Here is a 22,015-nt window from a genome sequence, read left to right on the forward strand (position 1 = left end):
GGTGGTCAAACACTTCAGATACAAATGCCTTGCATTTACATTGCCCCTCTACTCCAGGGAGCTCAAAGTCAACACCTGTCCGGGACTCTAGTGGAGCTTCCCGCATGGCCTGGGAAACAGCCCAAAGGTGGGGTCCTCCTGCTTTGCAGCCAACAAAGGGGTGCATCCGAAGAGCTAGTCAAGAGTTGAGACCCAAGTTTCCTGAGTTTTCCACGTCCATTCTGGGCAGATCCACCCATTCACCTACTTCACTTCTGATGCAAGGGATTGCGTTTGGCTTACTGTAGGATTGATTTCACTGCAATACTGTGTTTATGTTTATACTGTAGGGGTGCTTCTCAGAACATAACTATTTATAATGATTTCCTTTAGGAAAGTCAAAATCAAAACAATAATGAACTTGCATAAACAGTTTAAGTTCCAGGTCCCGACCCTTGGCAGTGACTCTGTGGAGCACAGTCCTAACTTTTACAGGCAGAAGATAAAAGCAATGTTTGAAATAACTTTTGGTCTTGGTGATTGACTTTAATTATGTCGCCACCTTTTCTTTTGTAGTAGCAAGTAATAACTAACCTCTGACCCCTCAGCCAGCCAGAGGGCAGTGCGAAGGTGACCTGGCCCTGGGTGGCCCAGTTCCATCTCCGAGAAGCAAAAGGCAGCTCTCTGAAAAAAAGGATTCCAACCAGAGAAGATGTATGTCCTGCTGGACAAAGTATACCAGAAGGGAGCGCATCATCCATGAGATCAGAGGTGCAAGGCTCCTGGATTTAGGCCGCAGAGTCCGTTACCGACCACGGCTCAACACAGGGAGGAGCAGACCTCCCGTGGCCCTCCGCATGCCGCATGCTCGGAGCGCAGCGCGACCTACTCTAAGTACAGACACGGGACAGGGCGGCGTAGTGGAGAGAGGAAAGACGCTGAACCGCACATGAAGCCAATCCTGAGACAAAGATCTCTTCAAGCGGTAGAAACACTACTGAGGAGGAAGGGGCGCCAAGGCCAGTGGAAAAGGAGTGAGCACTGTACTTCCGCCTGGAAACATGTGGCGGGCACAGAACCAGCAAGGGAGAGAGGGTTCCACGTGGCAAGGGGGAAGCATCGGCCCTGACGGAAAGTGACGTTCAACAGAGCCATGTTTCACTTAATGTTCCTAAGATGTGAATTTTTCAAATGAGAGAAAGCCTCAGGTTGCTGTTAAAGACACTACATTCCATTTAAACTTTAGCTCTACCTAAAAGCAGAAGACAGAAATCCTTCACGAGGGATAGAGCTACTCTTGATCAGTCCCCAAAGGACAGTGAGACCCAGGGCACCCACTGTAGGAGGTGAGGTCATTACTTTGCTGCTTGTTATCTGTCCCTTCCAACACCCTTTGCTCCAAAAGCGCATTCCTAATTTGTAGAAGGAGATAGGAAAGAGGGCAAGGGATTCTACTAAGGCAACACAGCTCACAGATACATCCTCCTCTTGAGGCCAGAGCGCCAACAGACCCCTGAGCCACCCTCTAACTTAAGCAGGGCACACACACACTTTTTCCACTTAGGAAACAGATAAAAAAAGAAAGAAAGAAAAAAAAAAAGGCCAGTGGAGCTCATGTGGCTGTGCCTAAAGCTCAACTTGATAAATGGATAAGCAACGCTGGAAGCAAGGGTCAGACTGTTTAGAGGAGTGTGTTCACAGCCATTAAGCATGCTTAAGTTACCAAAACACGGCTCTGTAGCCCTTTTCATTTACTTAGGTCTTTCTTCAAAACAAAACAAAACAAACCCCTAAAAAAACCCATGGCCTAGGATAAAATTTTCCATTCCTGATCTCAGTTAAAAGAGGCTTTTTAGGGGCGCCTGGCTGGCTCAGTCAGTAGAGCATGTGACTCTTGATCTCAGGGCTGAGTTCAAGCCCCATGTTGGGCAGAAAGCTTATTTTTTTTAAAAAAGAGTTTTTTTAGGGTCTCAATCAGCTTACAGGGTGGGCTCCGTTGTCACTGACATTCTGGTTTTCTACACAAAGTTTTACAAGTAGATGAAAAAAACAAAAAACATGCTTTTATATGGATTCTGATCAACACTCTCCCCCCTCTCCCCAAGCACAGCTGGTTCATCTGAACACTCAATTATGATTCCCAAAGAGCGCTGGGGCTTCACCTTCCTGGGTGAGGCACGCCCACCTCTGCCTCTCAATGTAAACCTATTCAATTTCCTTTAGAAAAATGGTATTTAGGGGAAAAAGTCTGGCTGTATTTATCGTTCTGTCATTACTAACCATCCAACAGATAGGAAACCTAAATATGTTTCTTTTTTTTTTTTTAAGATTTTATTTATTTATTCATTCATGAGAGACACAGAGAGAGAGGCAGAGACACAGGCAGAGGGAGAAGCAGGCTCCATGCAAGGAGCCCGATGTGGGACTCGATCCCGGGTCTCCAGGATCACACTCTGAGCTGCAGGTGGCACTAAACCGCTGTGCCACCGGGGCTGCCCCCCTAAATATGTTTCTTTTCACTGGAAAGGTAACTTCACATTTTATAAGCTATATGTAGATTTTTTTCACATATTCGCTCCTTTCTTGTCCTAAAAAGGTGCCTTAGGAATTACAACCAACGACCGATGCTTGAAAATCCGCAGCAGCGGTGTTTCTCTCTACTAAAGTAACACACGTTCACTGAAGTAGGAGACACATGCAAACGACTGGTTTGATGTCTGCCTTCCTGCTCCCTCCCCGATAAACCCCGTGAACAGAGGACTGCGTCGTTCCGTCCTCTGAAACATGCTCCGCGCCTACCGCAGGCACCAACTAATACCTGCTGAAAGACTGAGTGCCAAGAGCACCAAGAACATACAATCCTATCATCCAGGATCAGCGCCATGCATGCACAGGAAACATCCTCTCTACATAATCACTTTACACTTGGAACATTAGAGCGTGAGCAGGTTCCTTCATCTCAAATGTATAGTATTTCAGAAATGGGGTTATAGAATATTCCTTTATATGAACATATCTTTCCTTCTTTAAACTCACAAATATTTTTTCACCACTCGTGTCTGTCAGGCACTGAGCGAATGCTAAGAATATAGTAATGAGTACACAGTGTTGGACACGGAGATTTTAATACACCACCAATGCTGGGAAAAAAAAAAAAGAAAACAAGAAAGAAACAAAGGCTACTGAAGTAGATACTGAGCAAAACATTTTTGATTATTTTTCTAAGGATATGCTCTCAAAAATGGAATTACTGGATCCAAGAATATGAACTTTAAACCAGTTTGATTTATACCATCAAACTGCTTAAGAAGGTTGTGGCAATTTAGAATTCCATCAGGAAAATACTACAGTACCTATCTTTTGGTCACATCACCAATACCAAACATTACCAACTGAAAATGACGAAAAAAAATTCAGGGGAAAAGTGACAATTCATTATTCAGAGAATTCTTTAATTATTAACCCCGTTCAACATTTCTTCCCATGACTATTTGCCGTTTGCACTTACTCTGTTGTCAACTCTCTGTTCATGTTCCTTGTCCATTGTTCTACAGGATGTTAGTATTTCTCTTATTGATCTATAACCACAGATAGATGTTTATCCTTTGTCATACTTTCTGCAAATATTTTTCTCATTTGGTATTTGTCCCTTAACGGAGTTGATGATATTTAACATAGAGTAGCTCAAAGACTTTTGGAGTCAACTCTGACCTTTCTTTGGTTCTCCTCCATGGTTTTTATGCTTAGAAAGTCTTTTCTCAACCTGGGGGAAGTTAAATATACAACTGCATTTCCCTTTTGGTTAACAAAAAAAAAAAAAAAAAAAAAAAAGAGTTACACTTCTTTAGATTTAACTTTTTAATCTACCTGGAATTTGGCGTCCCCCAACACCAGGCTTTTTTTGGTGACAATTTCCAAATACTTAAACCAAGGTATCCTGCTAGACTTTTTGGACAGGATCAACCAGTGTATGCTGCCCAGGGACAAGGCTTATTAGGAACTATACGTACATCATTGCTAATGCTCATTACAACCCCATAAGGGAGGTGATACTTTCCATTTTATCATAAGCAAAGGGAGCTGGAGGGAAAGCACATCTCCAAGGCAGAAGGCCACAGGAGGAAGGCAGGGCTAGGATTTGGATTTAGATCTGCCTAGCTCTAAAGCTTATATTCTTTCCATTATACTGTGTTCTCCAAAGTGCACTCTATTCCTTCTGAAATCCCACAACACTTTCTGTCCTAATTACACGGCACCCTGACTGAACTGTTGAGGGTCACAGACACCAACAAGTGGCATAAATGAGGAGTGTGGGCAGGATGCAATGCAGTGGGGGAGTGGAAACCGTGCAGAACCAGAGAAAATGGGGTCTACACACAGGCGGGGCTGCTCCACGGCTCCGGCTCACTGTTCCCTCAGGGTTGTCTGATTCTCTGGGTTTTCCAGGGAGGCTAATATATGGGATTTTTATGTGAAAGCTCCTGAGTCATAAAATTTGACAAGTAATTGGATTTCTTTAAAAACGCTGAGCTGTATAAATAAGTCTGAGGAGCAGATTCACCACAAGAGCTGCCCACCGGGGCTGATGATGGGCCCATTCCATGACTCCTTCTATGCCCACGTCTTGTCATCCTATCTGGCCTGGAAGTTCACAAGCAAGGCCCGTTGTAATCTGCTGGGCTTCTTTGATCCTGCTTTGCATTCCACACAGTAGTGCCTGATAGAAAGTTCAGGAAATCTGCTATTTCAAGTATATATTCTTAATGCCAGTGACCCAACTCAAACAGAAAAGGTCATTCAAAGCAAAATATACTTCCAAATTAGTGATCTCAGTTTACAGTGAGAGATCTGAATTTTCAAGTCATCTCTGATCCTCTGATAAGTAGAGAAGCCATTTTTTAAAAAGATTTTATTTATTTATTCATGAGAAAGAGAGAGAGAGAGGAGAGAGGAGAGAGAGAGAGAGAGAGAGAGAGAGAGAGAGAGAGAGAGAGAGGCAGAGACACAGGCAGAGGGAGAAGCAGGCTCCATGCAGGGAGCCTGACGTGGGACTCCATCCGGGGTCCCAGGGTAATGCTCTGAGTCAAAGGCAGATGCTCAACTGCTGAGCCACCCAGGCGTCCCCAGATAAGCTATTTATTAAAAAATTTCCATCATTTCACTAAGAAGATGTTGATAAAAACAAAACGAGCAGAAAGAACAAAGCAGGAGCCTGCTACCTGTTTCTCATTTCCTGAGCTCTCAGGAAGCACCCGACACGCAGTAACTATGATTAGTTTCTACACTGGAGGCATCAGGGAAGGCTTCAAGGCTACAGAGAGCCTGAATCCTAGAGCGGACTTAAGTTAACAGGTAGGTGGAGAAAGGTGGAGAGTGAGCGCAAGGGAGGGCAGAGGTGATCTCAGGGATTGGTGCAATCACACAGGGAACAGGCAAGACACCGAAGCAGGTTGGGCATAGATTATGTAAAGATTTGACAGTCTGAGTGAGGAGTGGACATTTATCTTTTGTTCCAATTGGAGCAAATAAAGGCTTCTGAGTTGGGAAACAAAGTGAAAACAGTGAGCCCAATCCTGGCTCTCTGCTTCTCTTTAGCTATTCTCTTGCTCTGAATGATGATGTGCGATTCCGTAGCTTCCCACATTACCTACATCATTAGTTCTAACTCAGTGTAACAAACAGTTATCTGAGACACGCTACGCAAGTGATTTACCAGTGAGCTTCAGCTGCCTCATCCGTACAGCGGGGCGATTAGCGGTATGAACTCCCCAGGGTCATCGGAGGGCTGAATATAAAGCACTCACAACAGGGCCAGGCAGAGGCAGCACCACACATTTGCTATTTATCATCATCAGTATCCTGTTGTCATTCTGACAATTCCCAAATGACGTTCCTAGCACAGGCCTGTCATCTGAACTGCATACCTAGATAGCCAACGGCCTGCTTCCCGCTGGAAGTCCCAGTATCTCCAGATAGAAGGAACTCTTGATTCCATCTACAAATCTTCCTTAAACAAAACCACAATCGAATGCAAAAATCCCTGCTCCATCTCCATCTGAGTAAATAGCACCTCTACCCACCAACTGCTCAAGCCAGAGACCTGGAAGCCACTGATTCTTACCCTTGTATCTAAACTATGGTTGACGGCTTCTATTGGCTCACCCTCAAAAACACACCTCAAGTTCATCCACTTTTCTTCATCCTCATTGCTACCACCTTAGTTCAAACCAGGAGTCTCCCACCGAGTCTCCCATTCTATTTATTCTCCTGCTCTTGTCTTTCCTCAAACCATTCTTCACACAGCAGCCCGAGTGATCTTTTCAAAATATAACCAGATCGTGTCATAATCCCATTTACTCCTACTGAATCTGGAGTAAAATCCAAACTCAGAGTTCTAACTACAAGTTGTAATTATTTCTCTGTTCATTTGATTACTGTCTAGCTCCTAAGACCCCCACGACGGTAGGCCATGTCCATTGCTCTATCTTCAGAGCTGAGCATAGTACCTGACATATAGTAAATAGGTGCTGAATTAGTATTTGAGGGACAGAGGAGATAGAGAGAGAGCAACCTGTTCTGACTCTTCATGTGAGCTGGGACTGTGATCTCAGGGTTGTAAGATCGAGCCCCCCCATGGGGTTCTGTGCTCAGCGGGAAGTCTGCTTGGGATTCTCTCTCCCTGCCTCTCTGTCTCCTTCTCCCCACTGAAATAAATAAATAAATAAATAAATAAATAAATAAATAAATAAATATATATATATATATATATATATATATTTTTTTTTTTTTTAAATGAAGATAATTTCTATGTGAACCTGACCAAGAGAACAGTGATATTGTGGACATAAATGGACTTACCAACAGGTAGAACTGTGGAGTTTTCTGAGAGAACAAGAATACATCTGATTTTATAATTTCAGTTCAGAAGCCACATATGCTATTTAAAGTGGAAATGCCCCCCCCCAATAAATAAATAACTATAAATGTCCTCTGAACACGTAAAAGTGATGACCTGAACTTGAGATAAAAGTCAAGACTGGAGATAAGAGACTCAGGAAGTCACTCCACCTTAAGAAGGAACCGTTGAAGCCATAAGAACAAATGAAATCATGATTATTAATTTATTCAACCAAAATACATATATACCCACACACAGCGCTAAATAATGGGGACGTGGTAAGAGGGAAATGGACCTTGCCCATATGGCATTTACAATCTATAGCCAGTTGATAATCTCCTAAAAACTAACGGAAACAAAGGTTAACAGACAGAATCAAAGATAATTTTGAATGTCTGTATCAGAGGGGTTGAATGGAAAGGAAAAACCCTTAAAGGAGGTAGGGAAATAGCAATGAGAAAAGAGGGAGAGTAGCTAAAACAACAGTATTCCAGCCAATAGGAAAAGGAAAAGGCAGCTAAGAGATGGTTGAGTTTCAAGCAGAGAGGTGATGGATACGGAGACCAATATACAAGGAAGACAGAATGATGATCGAGAAAAGGCTCTTTAGGACAATGGTACCTCTGTGTTAGTAAAATGATGGAGATGGATCTACAGAGCAGGTGCTCAAGAGTGAGTTCCGTTGTAAGGAAAGGCAAACTGCAGACGTAGAAAACTTATTCCTAAATTTGTGCCTCAAAAGCAAAGAAACAAAAAGCCACCCCAGATGTTAGTAAGAATGTCTGCAGAATCAAGGAAAGGGTTTCCTCAAGATGGTAAGAGGTAGAAAGGGATTTCCCGAGCTCTCTGGTCCAAGCACCGATACATGATGGAGCTGCCTGACAAACACGATTAAGGCTTTCTGCAGACTGAAATGATTATTGAAACTGAACGTCAGCCTGTGCTACAATTATGCAACCTGCTGAGGGCCAGCTGTCCCTTTACTTGCCCTGCCTCCCAACTTAGGACTATGCCAATGCTGTCTCCCTCTCTGCCTTTTTTAAAAAAAGATTATTTGAAAAAGAGACAAAGAGTACATGTGCACGTGTCGGGGGGCTTGTGGGGGAGAAGCACAGGGAGACAGTCTTCAGCAGACTCCCCACTGAGCGCAGAGCCCAACTCCAGGCTGCTGGACATGGGGCTCGATCCCACAACCCTGAGAGCATCACCTGAGCTGAAATCAAAAGAGTTGGACACTTAACCGACTGAGCCACCTGGGCACGCCTCCCTCCCCACTTTTTCAAAGATTTCTTTTCAGCTTGTTTTTCCAATTAAATAATGGCGTTTTCTCTTGCCCTTGAGAGCCCAGCTGGCTTCTAGACTGCTTCAAGGATCATCTAAGCTTGCAGCTATATTTCAACTGCAAAGTTGTTCCTACATTATAGAGCGCTGATACGGGAACACAGCCAGACTTAATCTTCATAGTGGTAATATACTTTTTAAATCTGACATAAACAAAATATATTAGTCATGGAAATTATGGAAAGAGAATAAAGCTAGGACCTGACAATGTCATTTCTAGTTATTCCGCTGACTCAAACCACACTTTAAGTGATGGCATCCTCAATATTGATCTGAGTAGTAGCTGTTTCTGAAACAAGATCTGCTAAAGTAAAAGGCTGGCTGGAAAAATAATAGATTTGAAATCACTGAGGTTATCTGTTCAAACAAGTTTAAGCTCTCTTGCCACATACAAATCCTTGGGTTTTTATCCAACTCTTTCCTGATTTTTGGCACTGATTTGGTGTGGAAGGTTCTGATGAGGTGAATGAGAATACTAAATAGGCGTGAGGGACTGGTACGGGCGATCAAGCATCATATCCCAGCGATGCTCAGTGATCTCAATGGTTCAGTAAGGCAGGACCTCACCCAGGTCTTGCTTGGGAGGTCTGGGCAGTTGTTCCTCACAACAGAGGCTCTGTTAAAACCTTAGCACGGGGGACCAGACTAGCAGAACTGCCTGTCCTTCTGGATGGAAACACATGGAAAGGCAAACGGAGGGAAATACTGCTGGCAGCGTCTGTTGTTCAGACTTGTAGTCAGCATGGTGTTGGGGGCAGCAGGGGAGCAAGGAGTTAATGAGCTTCAGCAAAAATAAACATGGCTTTACCCTCATTACAGTCATCTAGCAACACTGAATGTGCATTTGCAACCAGAAGACTCGATGTAATGATGATTCCATTCTTGGTAGGATATTTCCAAGAAATGTAACTTAAAGGAACTGCTATCTGGAAAGAGCTCCCAGCCAACACTGTAGCGCCAGAAACAAATGCTCTCCTTCGTCTAAGGGCAGGCAAACGAGAACAAATTCCACCACGTCTGACATCCCGCTGACCCCAGGCCCCAGCCAAAGTGCAGGGTTCTCCAGTCATCCATTAAAACCACATAACTCATTCCCCAACCGTTCTTGCCCGTGAGCTGATCACACACAATTCCCCCACTCTCTCCCTCCTGTACCCCTCCAATGTGTGCCCCGGAATTCCCAGTCAGGGATGAGCAAACACTCCTAAGCCCCCAACTTCAAGTGCTCTGAAGGTTCCCCTGTCCTGCGTGTCCTAAGAGAAACTTTGCTATCTCCAGGATCCCGAATCCCTGAAGCCTCTCATGTGGAAAGTGACTGTATCTTTCACCTCCAGACAGCCGGGAGCTGCAGCACACGAACACTTTCAGACCATTATTCCCATGCCTCTTCTAGAAATCCCTGCTCCTCTGAGCTCATGTCCCTGCACCTGCTCATTTCCGCCTTCTCTGCCTTGGTGCCAGGTAGGCACGAGAACTAACAAGCTCTTAATTGGTCTCCTGGCTTCCCCTCTTGCTCCTTTCTAGTCCGGGCTCCACACAGTAGCAACTGACTCTGTAAGACGGTAAGATTATCCATCAGATCACGTCACTCTCCTGCTTCACACATTTCAGTGCTTCCTCATGTATCTCAAATCTGCTCTTCCTGAGGCTCAGGAGCCTCTCCACGGCTTGGCCCCCGCCCACTCTCCCTATCTCTTCACCTGCTCCACTCCTCGCCTGCTCACTCTGCTCTGGCGTGGAGCTTCCTTCTCCTTCCTCAGACTCACTAAGCCCTCTTCCGCCCTAGGCAAGCAGTCATCTACCATGAAAACAGCACTTAGGAAAGAAGAGAACATCACCAGAAGGCTTAGGAATACTTTTTAAGAGTATGGCAAGGGGAGAAAAAAAACTCTACCATTGGGACACGATTTTAAAAAGCCAAGTTTGGAAGCAGACCTCCTTCCTAACCATGGCACATGCAAATCTGATGAATCACTTTGGAAAAAGTTGTTCTTCCAACACTAAAAGGACTGTCAGCAGCACTATAAAGCTGGGTGATCCTTGGCAAAAATTACTTCTTCCCAGTGGCAGTCAGGGCACGGATTCCAGCTGAGACAAGGCCCCAAGGCAGCAAATGATGATTCCAATTCCTACAGGACTTCGAGTCTTAAGATAATTCAAGTCCTACCAGAACTACTCAGCTTTATCAGCTCAAACGTACATTTTCATTTGTCCACCCACCCACCCACTCACTCACTCACTCAAACCAAACCATTAAACGGCTCTAGAGCTATGAGCTCAAAAACTCAGTCCACATTCCTGATGCACAGGTCACTTCACCTTCTTCCCCAAGTCTCCCTTCTACTCCCTTAATGAATCCCATTTCACAGCCAAGGCAATCTTGGGATTTTGGTTTTCACGGCTATTCATTTCCTTTTCCGATTTCTGCATCTGAGAAGTCACTGTGGCATCTACCATTTTTAACAGCTTAAAAATTCACTGATTATTCCAACAGCTTTGCTCCCATAACATAGCCATCAATTATCACCCCATTTACAAAAAAAAAGAAAGTATAAATGAGATGGATAGGTACTTTTGACAGAAACAGAAAATAAAAAAGTGATCTTCTAGATTTCATTTGGAGTTGTATTAAAAAGACCATAGCTACCAACAATTTCTTTCCAGTATTTCTCATAACTTCTCAGAACAGACGCTCTGAACTGTAGAGGGGCTGATTAAGAAATACGGATGACAGGCCCGGCAGCAGAGGGGTGCCGGCTCCATGAAATACTGCACCGTGTAGTTTATCTAGCTCTTAAATCTAGTCAGTGTTACAGTATTTTGGATTCTAATATCCTCACTTCTTCTGAAGTCCTGGAAAAATAGGAGTATTGATGATTAAAGTGAGCTGCTCACACTCCACTCTCCCCTTAGTGGGCAAAAAACCTACGAGCAAGATAGGTACTAGGAACTCTAATCCACGGGAAGCTCACACGGCCTCCACCATTGGAAGTGGTTTTACAACCATCTCTTCTGGTGCTATAGACAGGGTCCGCATTCATCAGAAGGTGCTAGAGAAAGAAATGGCTTGAGAAATGTTGAACTTGCCTCAACTCAATCACCCTGGGTGGACAAAAGCCCTTCACATTTTCAGGATTCAGCTGATCAAGGGCAGAGCTTATCCATGGGTGATGTGCTATAAGAATAAGGCTTCTGGCATCTAAACCTCCAGCACATCACAAACTTCCTGCTATTATCTAATATCCCCCCAACTCAGCCATCACTGTTTCCATGGTAACCGACAGAGAAATAGCAGCCTGCCAAATGGCTTTTGTAGTTCCTTTTCCAGCTTGTTTTTCAGGATAGAATTAAAGCTAGCTGGGAAAAGAACCAGACTAATCTTTACAGCAGAGACACGATGCATTTTGGAAAGTACAACTGGGTCTGGGACAACGAGTATAGACAAACTTTAATGAGCCCAGCTTGACAGAATAAAAAAAGGTTCTTGGTTTCTAAAAGAGTGTCCACTAAAGTATACTTGGTAAGCTTTACTTTTGTCTTGAGATAGTATATCCTGACATTGGCCAGAAGGTGGATATGGTGCTATTCACACTGTCTTTAACTGAATTAACAAAAGAAGAGATGGGGTGAATGGAACGGCAAGATCAGGCAAGTTTACTTCACCATCAAGTACCTTGTTATCCTTAAAGGAAATGGTGGGACACCTGGGTGGCTCAGTGGTTTGGCGCATTCCTTTGGTTCAGGGCATGATCCTAGGGTCCCGTGATCGAGTCCCGCATGGGGCTCCTGCAGGGAGCTTCTGTCTCTGCCTCTCTCGTGCTTCTGTCTCTGTCTCTCTCTCTGTGCGTCTCTTATGAATAACTAAATAAAATCTTTTTAAAAAAATAAAGAAAATGGTAATTTACTCTAAAATCAAAATGAATGAGCAGGAGTTGACTGGCTTGGACTAGAGGACAGTGAAGAAGGATAAGCATCTTGGAGGAACAAAACATTTATCCTAGGGATGATGCCTACATGAGGCTGGCTGGGCCAAGTACATGGATCAGTACTTAGGAAACAAAGAGCTCTGAGCCCTCTCAGCACAGGGCAACTGTGAGGAAGGCCATGTAGAGAGTAGAACTGGGGCAGCCTTCAGACGATCAGCAGCTACGGAGACCTGCCTAAGGTGCGAGACAGCACGACAGACAGCTGCCACAGGGGTGGAGGGGATGGCATGTAACAACGATGACAGCAAAATGGCCCCAAACGGATGCTTTTCCTGTCTCAAAACTGCATACTTGAATAAAGTACACAAAATCTCATGATTCTTCTGTGTCACTTTCAGATGAGAAACTTTGACTCAAGTCAAACAGGTATTTAGCTTCTCTTCCGATAGGTTAAAACAAACTGGATTTTGAAAGAGATTCCCTCCCACAACCTCTAACATACTCTGAATGTCTCGTTGACAGACGTGAAAATTACAGCCTATAGTGGCCTACTAAGTTGGGTTCCTAAGTTTCCTGACAGAAAATCAGACTCCTACAAATTCCGCACAGAACACTAGCGTAATTTATACTTTTTAATTTATGCTTTTACCCTGAGTTGTATGAATCATGAGTCATGCTCTCAGAGCCTTCACCGGAGTTTAGCAAGAAGATTCACAATAACCACTTCCTTTCAATCCTTCAGAAAAGGGATCATTATGATGAGATAAAGATGATGTACTCGAACATGCATTTCTAAGGCTGTCAGCTCAAAGAAAGGCTTCTGTACTTCCAGTCTAGCTTGATTTATGAAGCCCTAAGGTTTGGCGTCAAAGAAACCTGAGTGCTTTTTGAAGTTTAAACTTGGGTCTTATTTACCCAAGAACAGAACTTACAGGTTCTGGGGGTAAAAAGCCACTTTTAAACATATTCACTAACGCATGATGATAATTTCCAATACATTCTCCTTCAATCTTCCCATCTTGAACAAACGTCAGAGTTGAAGGGATGTACAATTACAATAAACTCAATTGGAATTCAGATTACACAGGAAGCCATGATGTATTAGAGTCAACAGCCTGGGGTAGGACACTGACACCTTTATGTTTTTTCCCAAATCTGTTGCCTCAGCCGACTCAGTTTCAAGATCCCAGATGAATTTTCTTATGAGGTCTGTATTTTTATTAAATCGGCCATCATAGGTATAGTGTAGATTCCTTTGTTACTGGCAAATAATTAGAGGGATGTTACCACATTTTCAGTATTTCATGGCTTATATTTTCACTATACTCATCAAAATAAACTGTAAGCAGCCTTGAGAAGATACAGCTTCAGTAGGGGCAGTCTCCCTCTTAAACTGAGATTTTATTCCAAATGGTTCCCTTCAAGGCTGCGTGGTAGCTGTATTATCCATCTACTCATTAACCTAGAACATAAGTCAGGTGTATTACCAAGAAATAGCTTTTGGTTGCCACGAATAATGTTTTTATACGAGAAAATGAAGACCTTCCGCTGTCTGGGGGAGAAATGGAATAGGGGTATTCTGGGCACCAGAACACTGCTGATGCTTAATGGCTGGAAACTGCTTCTACAGTAAAACTAATTATCCAGACAGCACGCTTTGGGAATCCTTAGGCTTCAAATCTATAAATAGGCCAAAAATGTTTGTAAAAGGGGGTGGTGGCGAATGTATGTGTGTAAAGAAACAGTAATTGGACACTTAAATACCTGGCAACAAAGAAAGTAACTGAAAGGAACAAGAGGCTGGGATTGTACCAAACATTATAGTGGATCTCCCACAGCTTATGTGCTGGAGCTGGAAGGAAAACTGTCGTAGGAAGGCACAACACTAACATGTGCTAGCTCATAAGCTCCAGGAGGGAAAACATGACTTCATCTTACTCAGTCATTGCTACAGCCCCAGCTCCCATGACCATGCTTGACAAAAGGTTGGTGTTTCTTACTCCCGGCTTGAAAAGAGGATCTGAACTTAAAAATGAGACACATGGTGTTCCTCTGCTATTCATGTAACAGGAGTCTTACCAAGGGCAGGCTGAACCATTCATATAATTTCTTTAACTGGGTTTTAACTGAGTAGAAGGCTGCGTAAAAAAATATAACCATACCCGAAGACAGTATGGCAAAGGCTGGGTTGTCTGCTCCTCGAGTGGTACTCCTGGTACGTGAGAAGGCTAATAATCACCAGTGAAACTGTGAAGTCTCTTCGAAGTGCTCAGGAACAAGTTCACTCAATAAGTCACTGGCAACTGACAATCCCCTGCTAACACAGACCAAAGAAACAATGCAAAGAAAACCTAATCAATGGGAATTATACCAACAAAAGCTGCTTCATGGCATAAATGCAAAACAACACAATATGCTTCAAAATACCATGCTTGGAAGCCGAAATCCATGTCAGGGAAAGAGCCCAGTCCATTAACTATATTCTTAGAAGCATATCTGATGAAGAACAGACATGAGCACTGACACACTAACTATTTGGTCTGGATTAGGTCATATTCTAAACATAGCCTTATAAGCCTTTCCACACGGACTGGGTCTGCTTTAATGTTATAAGCTAAATGGCTGTGAACCTTGGTTAGAGAAAGACACAAAGATAATAAGATAATCTGGTAGAGGTTTGATCTTTTGAGTTCCTACTACCCTTAGTCCTACGGTCTTATACTTCCTTGATTTGAGAAAATCAACAGTCTTCGTGTCCCTCAAATGTCATGAAATACAGGCAAAAGCTGGGATGGAAAACTAAAGTTATTATGTAGTTTAGTGACAGCTTCTCTAGCCTGGACAGACCACCACCTCTGGTGATCTGGCCTGAATATATACCCTGTTTCTTTCTTTTTTTTTTTTTTAATTTTTATTTATTTATGATAGTCACAGAGAGAGAGAAAGAGGCAGAGACACAGGCAGAGGGAGAAGCAGGCTCCATGCACCGGGAGCCCGACGTGGGATTCGATCCCGGGTCTCCAGGATCGCGCCCTGGGCCAAAGGCAGGCGCTAAACCGCTGCGCCACCCAGGGATCCCTATACCCTGTTTCTGAAAGCACTGCAGGTTCACCTCTGCCTCAGAAGATGGCTAAGAAGGGAGTGAGGATGCTCACAATGTTCGCTCACAGGGAGGCAGCAACACCGCCGCGGGGAAGCCTTACTTACACTAAAGTGTTCTTCAGGGGCATCCTTCCCACCTCACATCTACTAGCTCGAGCCTTCCCTTTTCAAGCCTCCTTCACAGCACTCATCGTGGTTCCAATATTTCAATAATTAGCACTATCTGTCTATCCCGGGTCTCCCGAGGACCGGGATTACGGCTGTCTTTTCCACCCAATGGGAACAGCCCCAGGCGCTGGCGCACGGTAAGCAATCTCTGTCGGGTAAGTGAATGAATGAATGAATGAATGAATGAATGAATGGCTGCTTTGGGAGTCCAGAGTTAACCAGCGGAGAGGCAACCAGCTGAAAACGTTTCAACAAAAAACACATACTCCTATTTCCTACATCTGAAAACGTGAGCTTTTAAGAGCTCTACTTTTTTCAGAGTATCAGAAGGTATGAAAAAGATTAAAAAAAAAAAAAAAAACAGAGAATACTCACTGGTGGGGGCTTCCTTCTCATCTCAAAAGTGCGTGTGGCACCAAAACTCAGTGAAGCAATGACGGGACATCTCCCCAGCGAAGGTTCATCGTCGCTATGCCAGTCAACGCTGTCCTTCTCATCTCGGTAAAGGTTGCAGAGCAAGGAATTGAAGGTGTGGCCAGTGTTCTCTTCGATTTGGTCCTTTAGTGTGCACAGCACAGCAGGCCACTGCCATGGCAGGCCGGGAAAAGGGGGCAGAGACGGTTCACAGAAGACACAGGGTGGCAGCCACATGTAAAACAGAGGAAAGTGTAAAATCGGCCATGTTATAAACAGGGGCGTGGAAGAGGCTAAACACTTGGAGGGAACAGCCAGAGGCACGAGGAGTCTATTCCCTCCCGCTGTTTCTATTTTGAAGCAAGGTGACCTCCACGATCTTATTAAGGTACCGAATTGGTACAGCAAGGTCACGAGGGCCAAGCCCACGTACCCATCTCAGACATTCCGTGTGAAGGAGCACCTGTCGTTACACTCAGGGCAGCCACCTCCTTAAGGGACCAGGTCGCCCCCATGGGTGCCAGGCGCCCAGGTAGTTGGCAGGGACAGCCCGAAGTATGGGGAGTGAAATAACTTTCCCGCTGGGTGGGCCTCTGTTCATTTGATTGCTATTTTATCATGAATCACAGACTTGCTTTAAAAAAATATTTAATATTTCCAGAGTGGCTAACTTCCTAAAAATAGAACCTGAAGGGAAAAAACATTCTACAGAATAGAACCATGACGTGGCCTGTGAACTAGAGTTTAACCAGATTCCACGGCCCTGCCTCCTGAGCACCAGCTCGCGTCTGTGCAGTATCTGGGACTCGCTGTCCCGCCGCGCGGGCTGCAGGAAGCTGTGACCCCTGACCTTGGGTCGTCCTGGAGTTACCGCAGCAGAGCTCCTATCAGTCCTTGTTAGACTCCTGTCCTTCCAAGAAGACTCAAGAATTTTACAGAGCTTCCTTTTCTGACAGTCGTTCTCTTATCACTATCAAAAATTATTGAGGACCTCACAGAACTTTCTGTTACAGCTATGGCGTTTATCACATTAAAAATTAAAACTTAGAAAATTAAACTATTGGTTAATTCATTTAAAAACTACAAACCTGTGATGCGTTAACATAAATATTATTTCACAAAAAATAAACTCTATTTTCCAATACAAAAAATTAGCAAGAAGAGTGGCACGGTTTTCCAAATCTCTTTAATGTTTGGCTTAACTGAAGAGAGGTGATTCTCCTGTCTGCTCCTGCATTCAGTCTGTTACAATATGTTGTTTTTATAGAATTATATGAAGAAAACTGGCCTCACAAGAATATGTTGTTAGAAAAGGGCACGAGTCTTTTCCAGCCTTTCCAAATAATTGTGGATACTCTGTGCTATTTAACACCAAAACTTAACAAATGCTGATCTCCTAAATGTCCGTTGCAGTGTGGGATCTGAGGTGTGGGATCTGAAGTCGTATCAACAAAGTTCTCATATTTGGTTACATTTAAATCTACTGGTCTGGGACACCTGGGGGTTCAGCGGCTGAGCGTCTGTCCTTGGCTCAGGGCGTGACCCCGGGGTCCTGGGATCAAGTCCCGCCTCGGGCTCCCTGTGAGGAGCCTGCTTCTCCCTCTGCCTGTGTCTCTGTTTGTCTCTCTCTATGTCTCTCATGGATGAATAAATAAAATCTTAAAAAAATAGAATAAAATAGATCTGCTGGTCTGGCTTGCACTACTGGTCTTTTAATCCTGCATGATTCTGTAACATCAAGCATTGGTCATGTGGAAAATACTGACCCACTGAGTAACGCAGGCTGACATTCCTGTTGATACATTTCATTATATAATTTTTAAAAATCATACCCACTAATATCACCACTGATCTCATCAGAAAAGACTAAGTAATAGAAAGAGGTCAGGATTAAAGTGGCAGATACAGCTTTTTCCAAAATTCTAAATTTCTTGAAAACTCAATTTTCATAAGTAACAAATTCTATCCATTGTTTTCCTTGCAGTAACACTCACTTCACTCATTCATGAGAAAATGTCTACTAAAAACTCAAGCCTGAATAACTACAGTTTGTCTGCTAGTTGTTCTACTAAACAAAAATGGTCCGTGATAAAAATAGGTAGTTCAGCTACAGCTTAAACAATCACACAAGTGTTTTGCCTTGACAACCACCATAGCCTGGCTTGTAGCAGGAGGGCTTTATGCATGTTTCCACTTCTTCAAACTATCAAAGAGACAGGAGCTAAAATACTGAGTTTTAATGAAACTAATAATGTTTACTGGTTTGAGGAACATTCTTAAATGAAACCAGTTTTTTGTTTTTTGTTTTTTTTTAAAACTGGAAGTACATGGTGGTGAAGAATACCATGATTACTTGTATAGTTTGGTGACAATGACCTGATTTATGCTCAGGCTCCAGCAGTTTTATCCACCATTACTTTTGTATCATCAGTGCAAATTCGACATAGTGAAAATGTCATATATTCTTAGTATTATCATAAAAATAGTTTGGACTTGGCACTCCTCAAAAGGACTTTGCAGACCCCTCCAGGTATCCACAGATTCTACTTTAAAAACTTTATTTTAGTGAAGGATGTTCAACAAAGCATGATATATAAGTATATCCCATGGCTACTTTGGGGTAAAAATGCCAAGGAAGCATATGTGGGAATCACTCAGCTTTGCTGTGATGTAGCAGTCATATAAACTGGGATTTCTTATTATGATATGAGCATTACATTCTAAGCAGGGTTTTTTTAAACATAAACAACGACAACACCGCATCCAACTTAGATCAGTAAAACAGAAATGTTATTAAACTAACCTACGTTCAAGAGAATAATTTCAAAGTGAAATCCCATAATAATGTTAAGTAAGCTGTATTTCCTATTTATTTTATGGTTTTAAGCTTATCTTCATGGAGATAAAGATCAGATGCTAGAATGATACACTTAGCAAGAAAAACAAGAATGTAAAAGAGGAAGATAGCTCTTCTGTAATGTGACTGAGAAACTAATTAGCACCTCCCTGACTTGCTTAGGGACTGAGTACTGTGATAACTCCAAGTTTGCATTATGTTTCTAAGTGGGCATATATTTTTACTGGTTATTTTTGGTGGTGAAGTAAGGAGGAAAAAAAGGGGATAATGAACTCGAGGATTAATTTAGACTCTCCAACCAATACTCTATATACAGATCCCTCAGAACTGAATGTCTAAATTAAAATTCAGCATCATCTCACTGTTCAGTGAAGATATTCTATCCTTAAAGGACATTTAAGGAAAAGAGTAGGAGAAAATATGAATCACAGAAGTAAAAGGACCTATTCAGTGGGTTTCAAAAAGTGTTTTGTAGAGTCTTAGGTACCACAGAGAGGTGTCTCTGGCATTACAGTAGGAGAAAGGAGAGGTCAAGCTGGTGGGACTCTCAGCCAGTCAAGGCACTCCTTCATTTTCATACATTGGATTCATTAAGATTTAGTTCAAAAAAGGCTAAAAGAAGTTTCATAACCTCTGACTGAATTTGCTCCTGTGCTTTAGGTTATTAAGCTTGAGGTAATAATTTTAAAATTAAACAAGTTAAAATTAAATAAGAACCCCCAACACACCTATATACCTTTAAAAAAATCTGAGAAAGAGGCATCTCTTTTGATTTTGTTCAAGATGGCATATAAACAAAAATCTTTTAGCAATAAATGCAAACTTATGAGCCAGCCAAATTCAAATAAAAGAATTCTAATTCGACACCTTAATATCCAACAAAAAAGCTTGCTTGAATAAATTACGGTATGTACATGTAGATTATGGGATACTACAGAGCTATTAAATATGATGGAAAAGAATATTTAATGATATTAAGACATGTTAATGATATAGTTAAATGAAGTATAGTATACATAATTGGAATTTTTATAGAAAAACACTATTTCCCTAAAATGAAAAAAAAAGGGGGGCCTTGCTGGCTCAGTTGGTAGAGCATGTGACTCTTGATCTCAGAGTCGTGAGTTCAAGCCCCATGTAGGGCATGGAGCCTACCTGCAAAAAAAAAAAAAAAAAAAAAAAAAGACTGGAGCCAAACATCAGATGGAAGAATTACCCAAAATTTTAATATTCTTCATGTTAATCTGCAGTTTGTAAAATTTTCAGTAATAAATTCATATTACATACATTGTAAGAAAGACTGTCAGCAAAACATTATTTTGAAGAGTTGTCAGATTGTCTTCAAAGCGTAGGTGGCCATATCTCACGTGCCTTATGTTTACCTAAAGCAGTGGTTCTCAGCCAAGGGCAATTCTGCTCCTAGCAGATGTCTGCAATATATGGGGTCATTTTTGGTTGTCACACCTGGGTAAAAGAGTGCTCGGGCACCTACCGGGCACAAGTCGTGGATACTGCTAAATATCCTACAGTGTACAGGCCAGCCCCAACAGCAATGCATTATCCAGCCCCAAAAGTCAGTAATACCAAGGTTAAGAAATCCTGTTCTACAAGATTAACTAAAATGATGGAAAAGAACTTCCCTAGAGCCTATTTAATCCTCAACTTCTCTGCTATGACTGTTGACAAGCAGGTAAATTAATTTTGGCAGGAACATGGCCAGCCATCTGCTGGATGGGTCTAATTCAATTCTCTTCATGTTTCCAAACCAACCTCAGCTAGAAAGGGTCTCAGCACCTCGCTGGTCACAATTCTAAATGCAGCCCTACAAACAAAAGCATGCAGCTATCTCTTAGGCGAAAAAGCCACGTCCCCACTCCCACCTCCATCAATATTCTACCCTCAAACATTTTAGTTAAGTGGGAGTTTATTATTACAAATTACTACAAGCTCTAAAATGTGTCGTATTTCTGCTTATCTCAATGTCCTAAGCAACACTCCATTTCCTTCAAAGTCTCGTTCAATAAAGCACAAAATCATTTGCCAAAGGCAAGATTCCAAGAACTAAACAGGGAGCTAGTTCTTGGACCTTAACTCTATCCTTTGGACAAGCTTAATTTATATACTAGAATCTCCTTGTCTACTGTCATGGAAATTTTCAGAAACAAAAGAAGCAGTAGAAATAAGCCAAAAGCACAATAAGATTTCCAGAGTCTAAGAGCTGCAGCCACAAAATGAGTACAAAGCCAACAAGAAAAACACCCAATTTTTTTTCACAAATGGCAAAAGAGCCTGAGAAATGGAAAGAGATGTTCTGACCTCACTGGCCAGTCATAAGAATTTGGCTCCATAGCAACGTGTACCAGAAGGCTATGGTCAGAAAAGTTGGGGAAAGGGGAAGATTTGAAATAATGGTTCATTTTCCTGAAATCCTTGAGCCTAGTTCCAGTTTATTCTAGTTCCAATTTTTCTCATTCTGAGTTCATCTCTAGACCAAAAAATACATCAAGAATAATAAGCACAAAGACTCAGTGTTTGAACCCAGAGGATTTTTGGAACTAGGAACCAACATGCAACTGGGTAAGAAAATATGCGTTATTTTATAGTAATCTACATTAATAGTACATAGTCTATAAAACCATACCAACAACAATATTCCAACATACGTGAGGATTTGGTTCCATAGTGATTCTTGAGTAAGTGTAAGGAAGTTCTCCATACCATGCTGTAAGTCTCGGTTGCTTGTAAGTTACATCTAAGAAAGAAAATATAGGGCCTTTGAAATGGTTTAATGCCATTTAGGGTGTATCTACTGAGTGCCATGCAAATGTGCAAGAAACTATGAGAAATACACAGGCAGAGTAAAGATGGGCTCTGACCCAGGGTTCCATGTTCTTAGAGGATATGGGATTTCAGGAGTAGAAGCAGTCAAAGGAAGAAGACGAGAGGGTACATGGGCAGAAACCACGTCGGCAAAGGCTCTGAGGTGAGAGTATGTGTGACTTGTTTGCATCAGCGATGACATGAACAGGAGTGGAGGCACACTGCAGAATGGTTCAGACTAGGGAGGTCTACAAAGCTGCGTCTGAACACTTGTAGGTAGGAGTCTGTGCCACCAACATCCACACAAGAAACAGGCAAACTGTTCATCCACGTGTCACCTTTTGATTTTGATGAAGACAAAGGGGCTCTGACCAACCACAGCATGCAACCGGCTGTAGTCAGAAGTTTCTGATGTTCAAGTGATCTAGAAGGGAGTTATGCATACATCTATTTTTCCCTACAACTGATATCAACTGCTATCATTAGACCGATAATGATAAAGGCAGCCAA

The 22,015-nt window shown here is 42.6% G+C and overlaps 1 protein-coding gene and 1 non-coding gene across 6 annotated transcripts in view; one reads left to right on the forward strand and one right to left on the reverse strand.

The window, feature by feature from the left end:
* Positions 1-22,015, reverse strand: part of ALKBH3 (alkB homolog 3, alpha-ketoglutarate dependent dioxygenase) — a 35,055-nt gene that overhangs the window by 1,833 nt on the left and 11,207 nt on the right. For 4 of the 5 annotated variants that reach the window (XM_055300811.1, XM_055300810.1, XM_055300813.1 and 1 more), the window contains 3 exons: positions 21,349-21,437; positions 15,790-15,999; positions 574-663 (listed from right to left, as the gene is read on the reverse strand). In XM_055300811.1, coding sequence (XP_055156786.1) covers positions 574-663; positions 15,790-15,999; positions 21,349-21,437 — 389 coding nt within the window. The remainder of the gene's footprint in view (positions 1-573; positions 664-15,789; positions 16,000-21,348; positions 21,438-22,015) is intronic. The other variant, XM_055300812.1, reaches the window with a different exon arrangement.
* On the forward strand, positions 19,758-19,830 carry TRNAK-CUU (transfer RNA lysine (anticodon CUU)). Its single transcript has one exon. It is a non-coding gene; the product is annotated as a tRNA-Lys (tRNA).

This window comes from Nyctereutes procyonoides, unplaced genomic scaffold (genome assembly GCF_905146905.1).
Source record: "Nyctereutes procyonoides isolate TBG_1078 unplaced genomic scaffold, NYPRO_anot_genome, whole genome shotgun sequence".
NCBI classification, from domain to species: domain Eukaryota; kingdom Metazoa; phylum Chordata; class Mammalia; order Carnivora; family Canidae; genus Nyctereutes; species Nyctereutes procyonoides.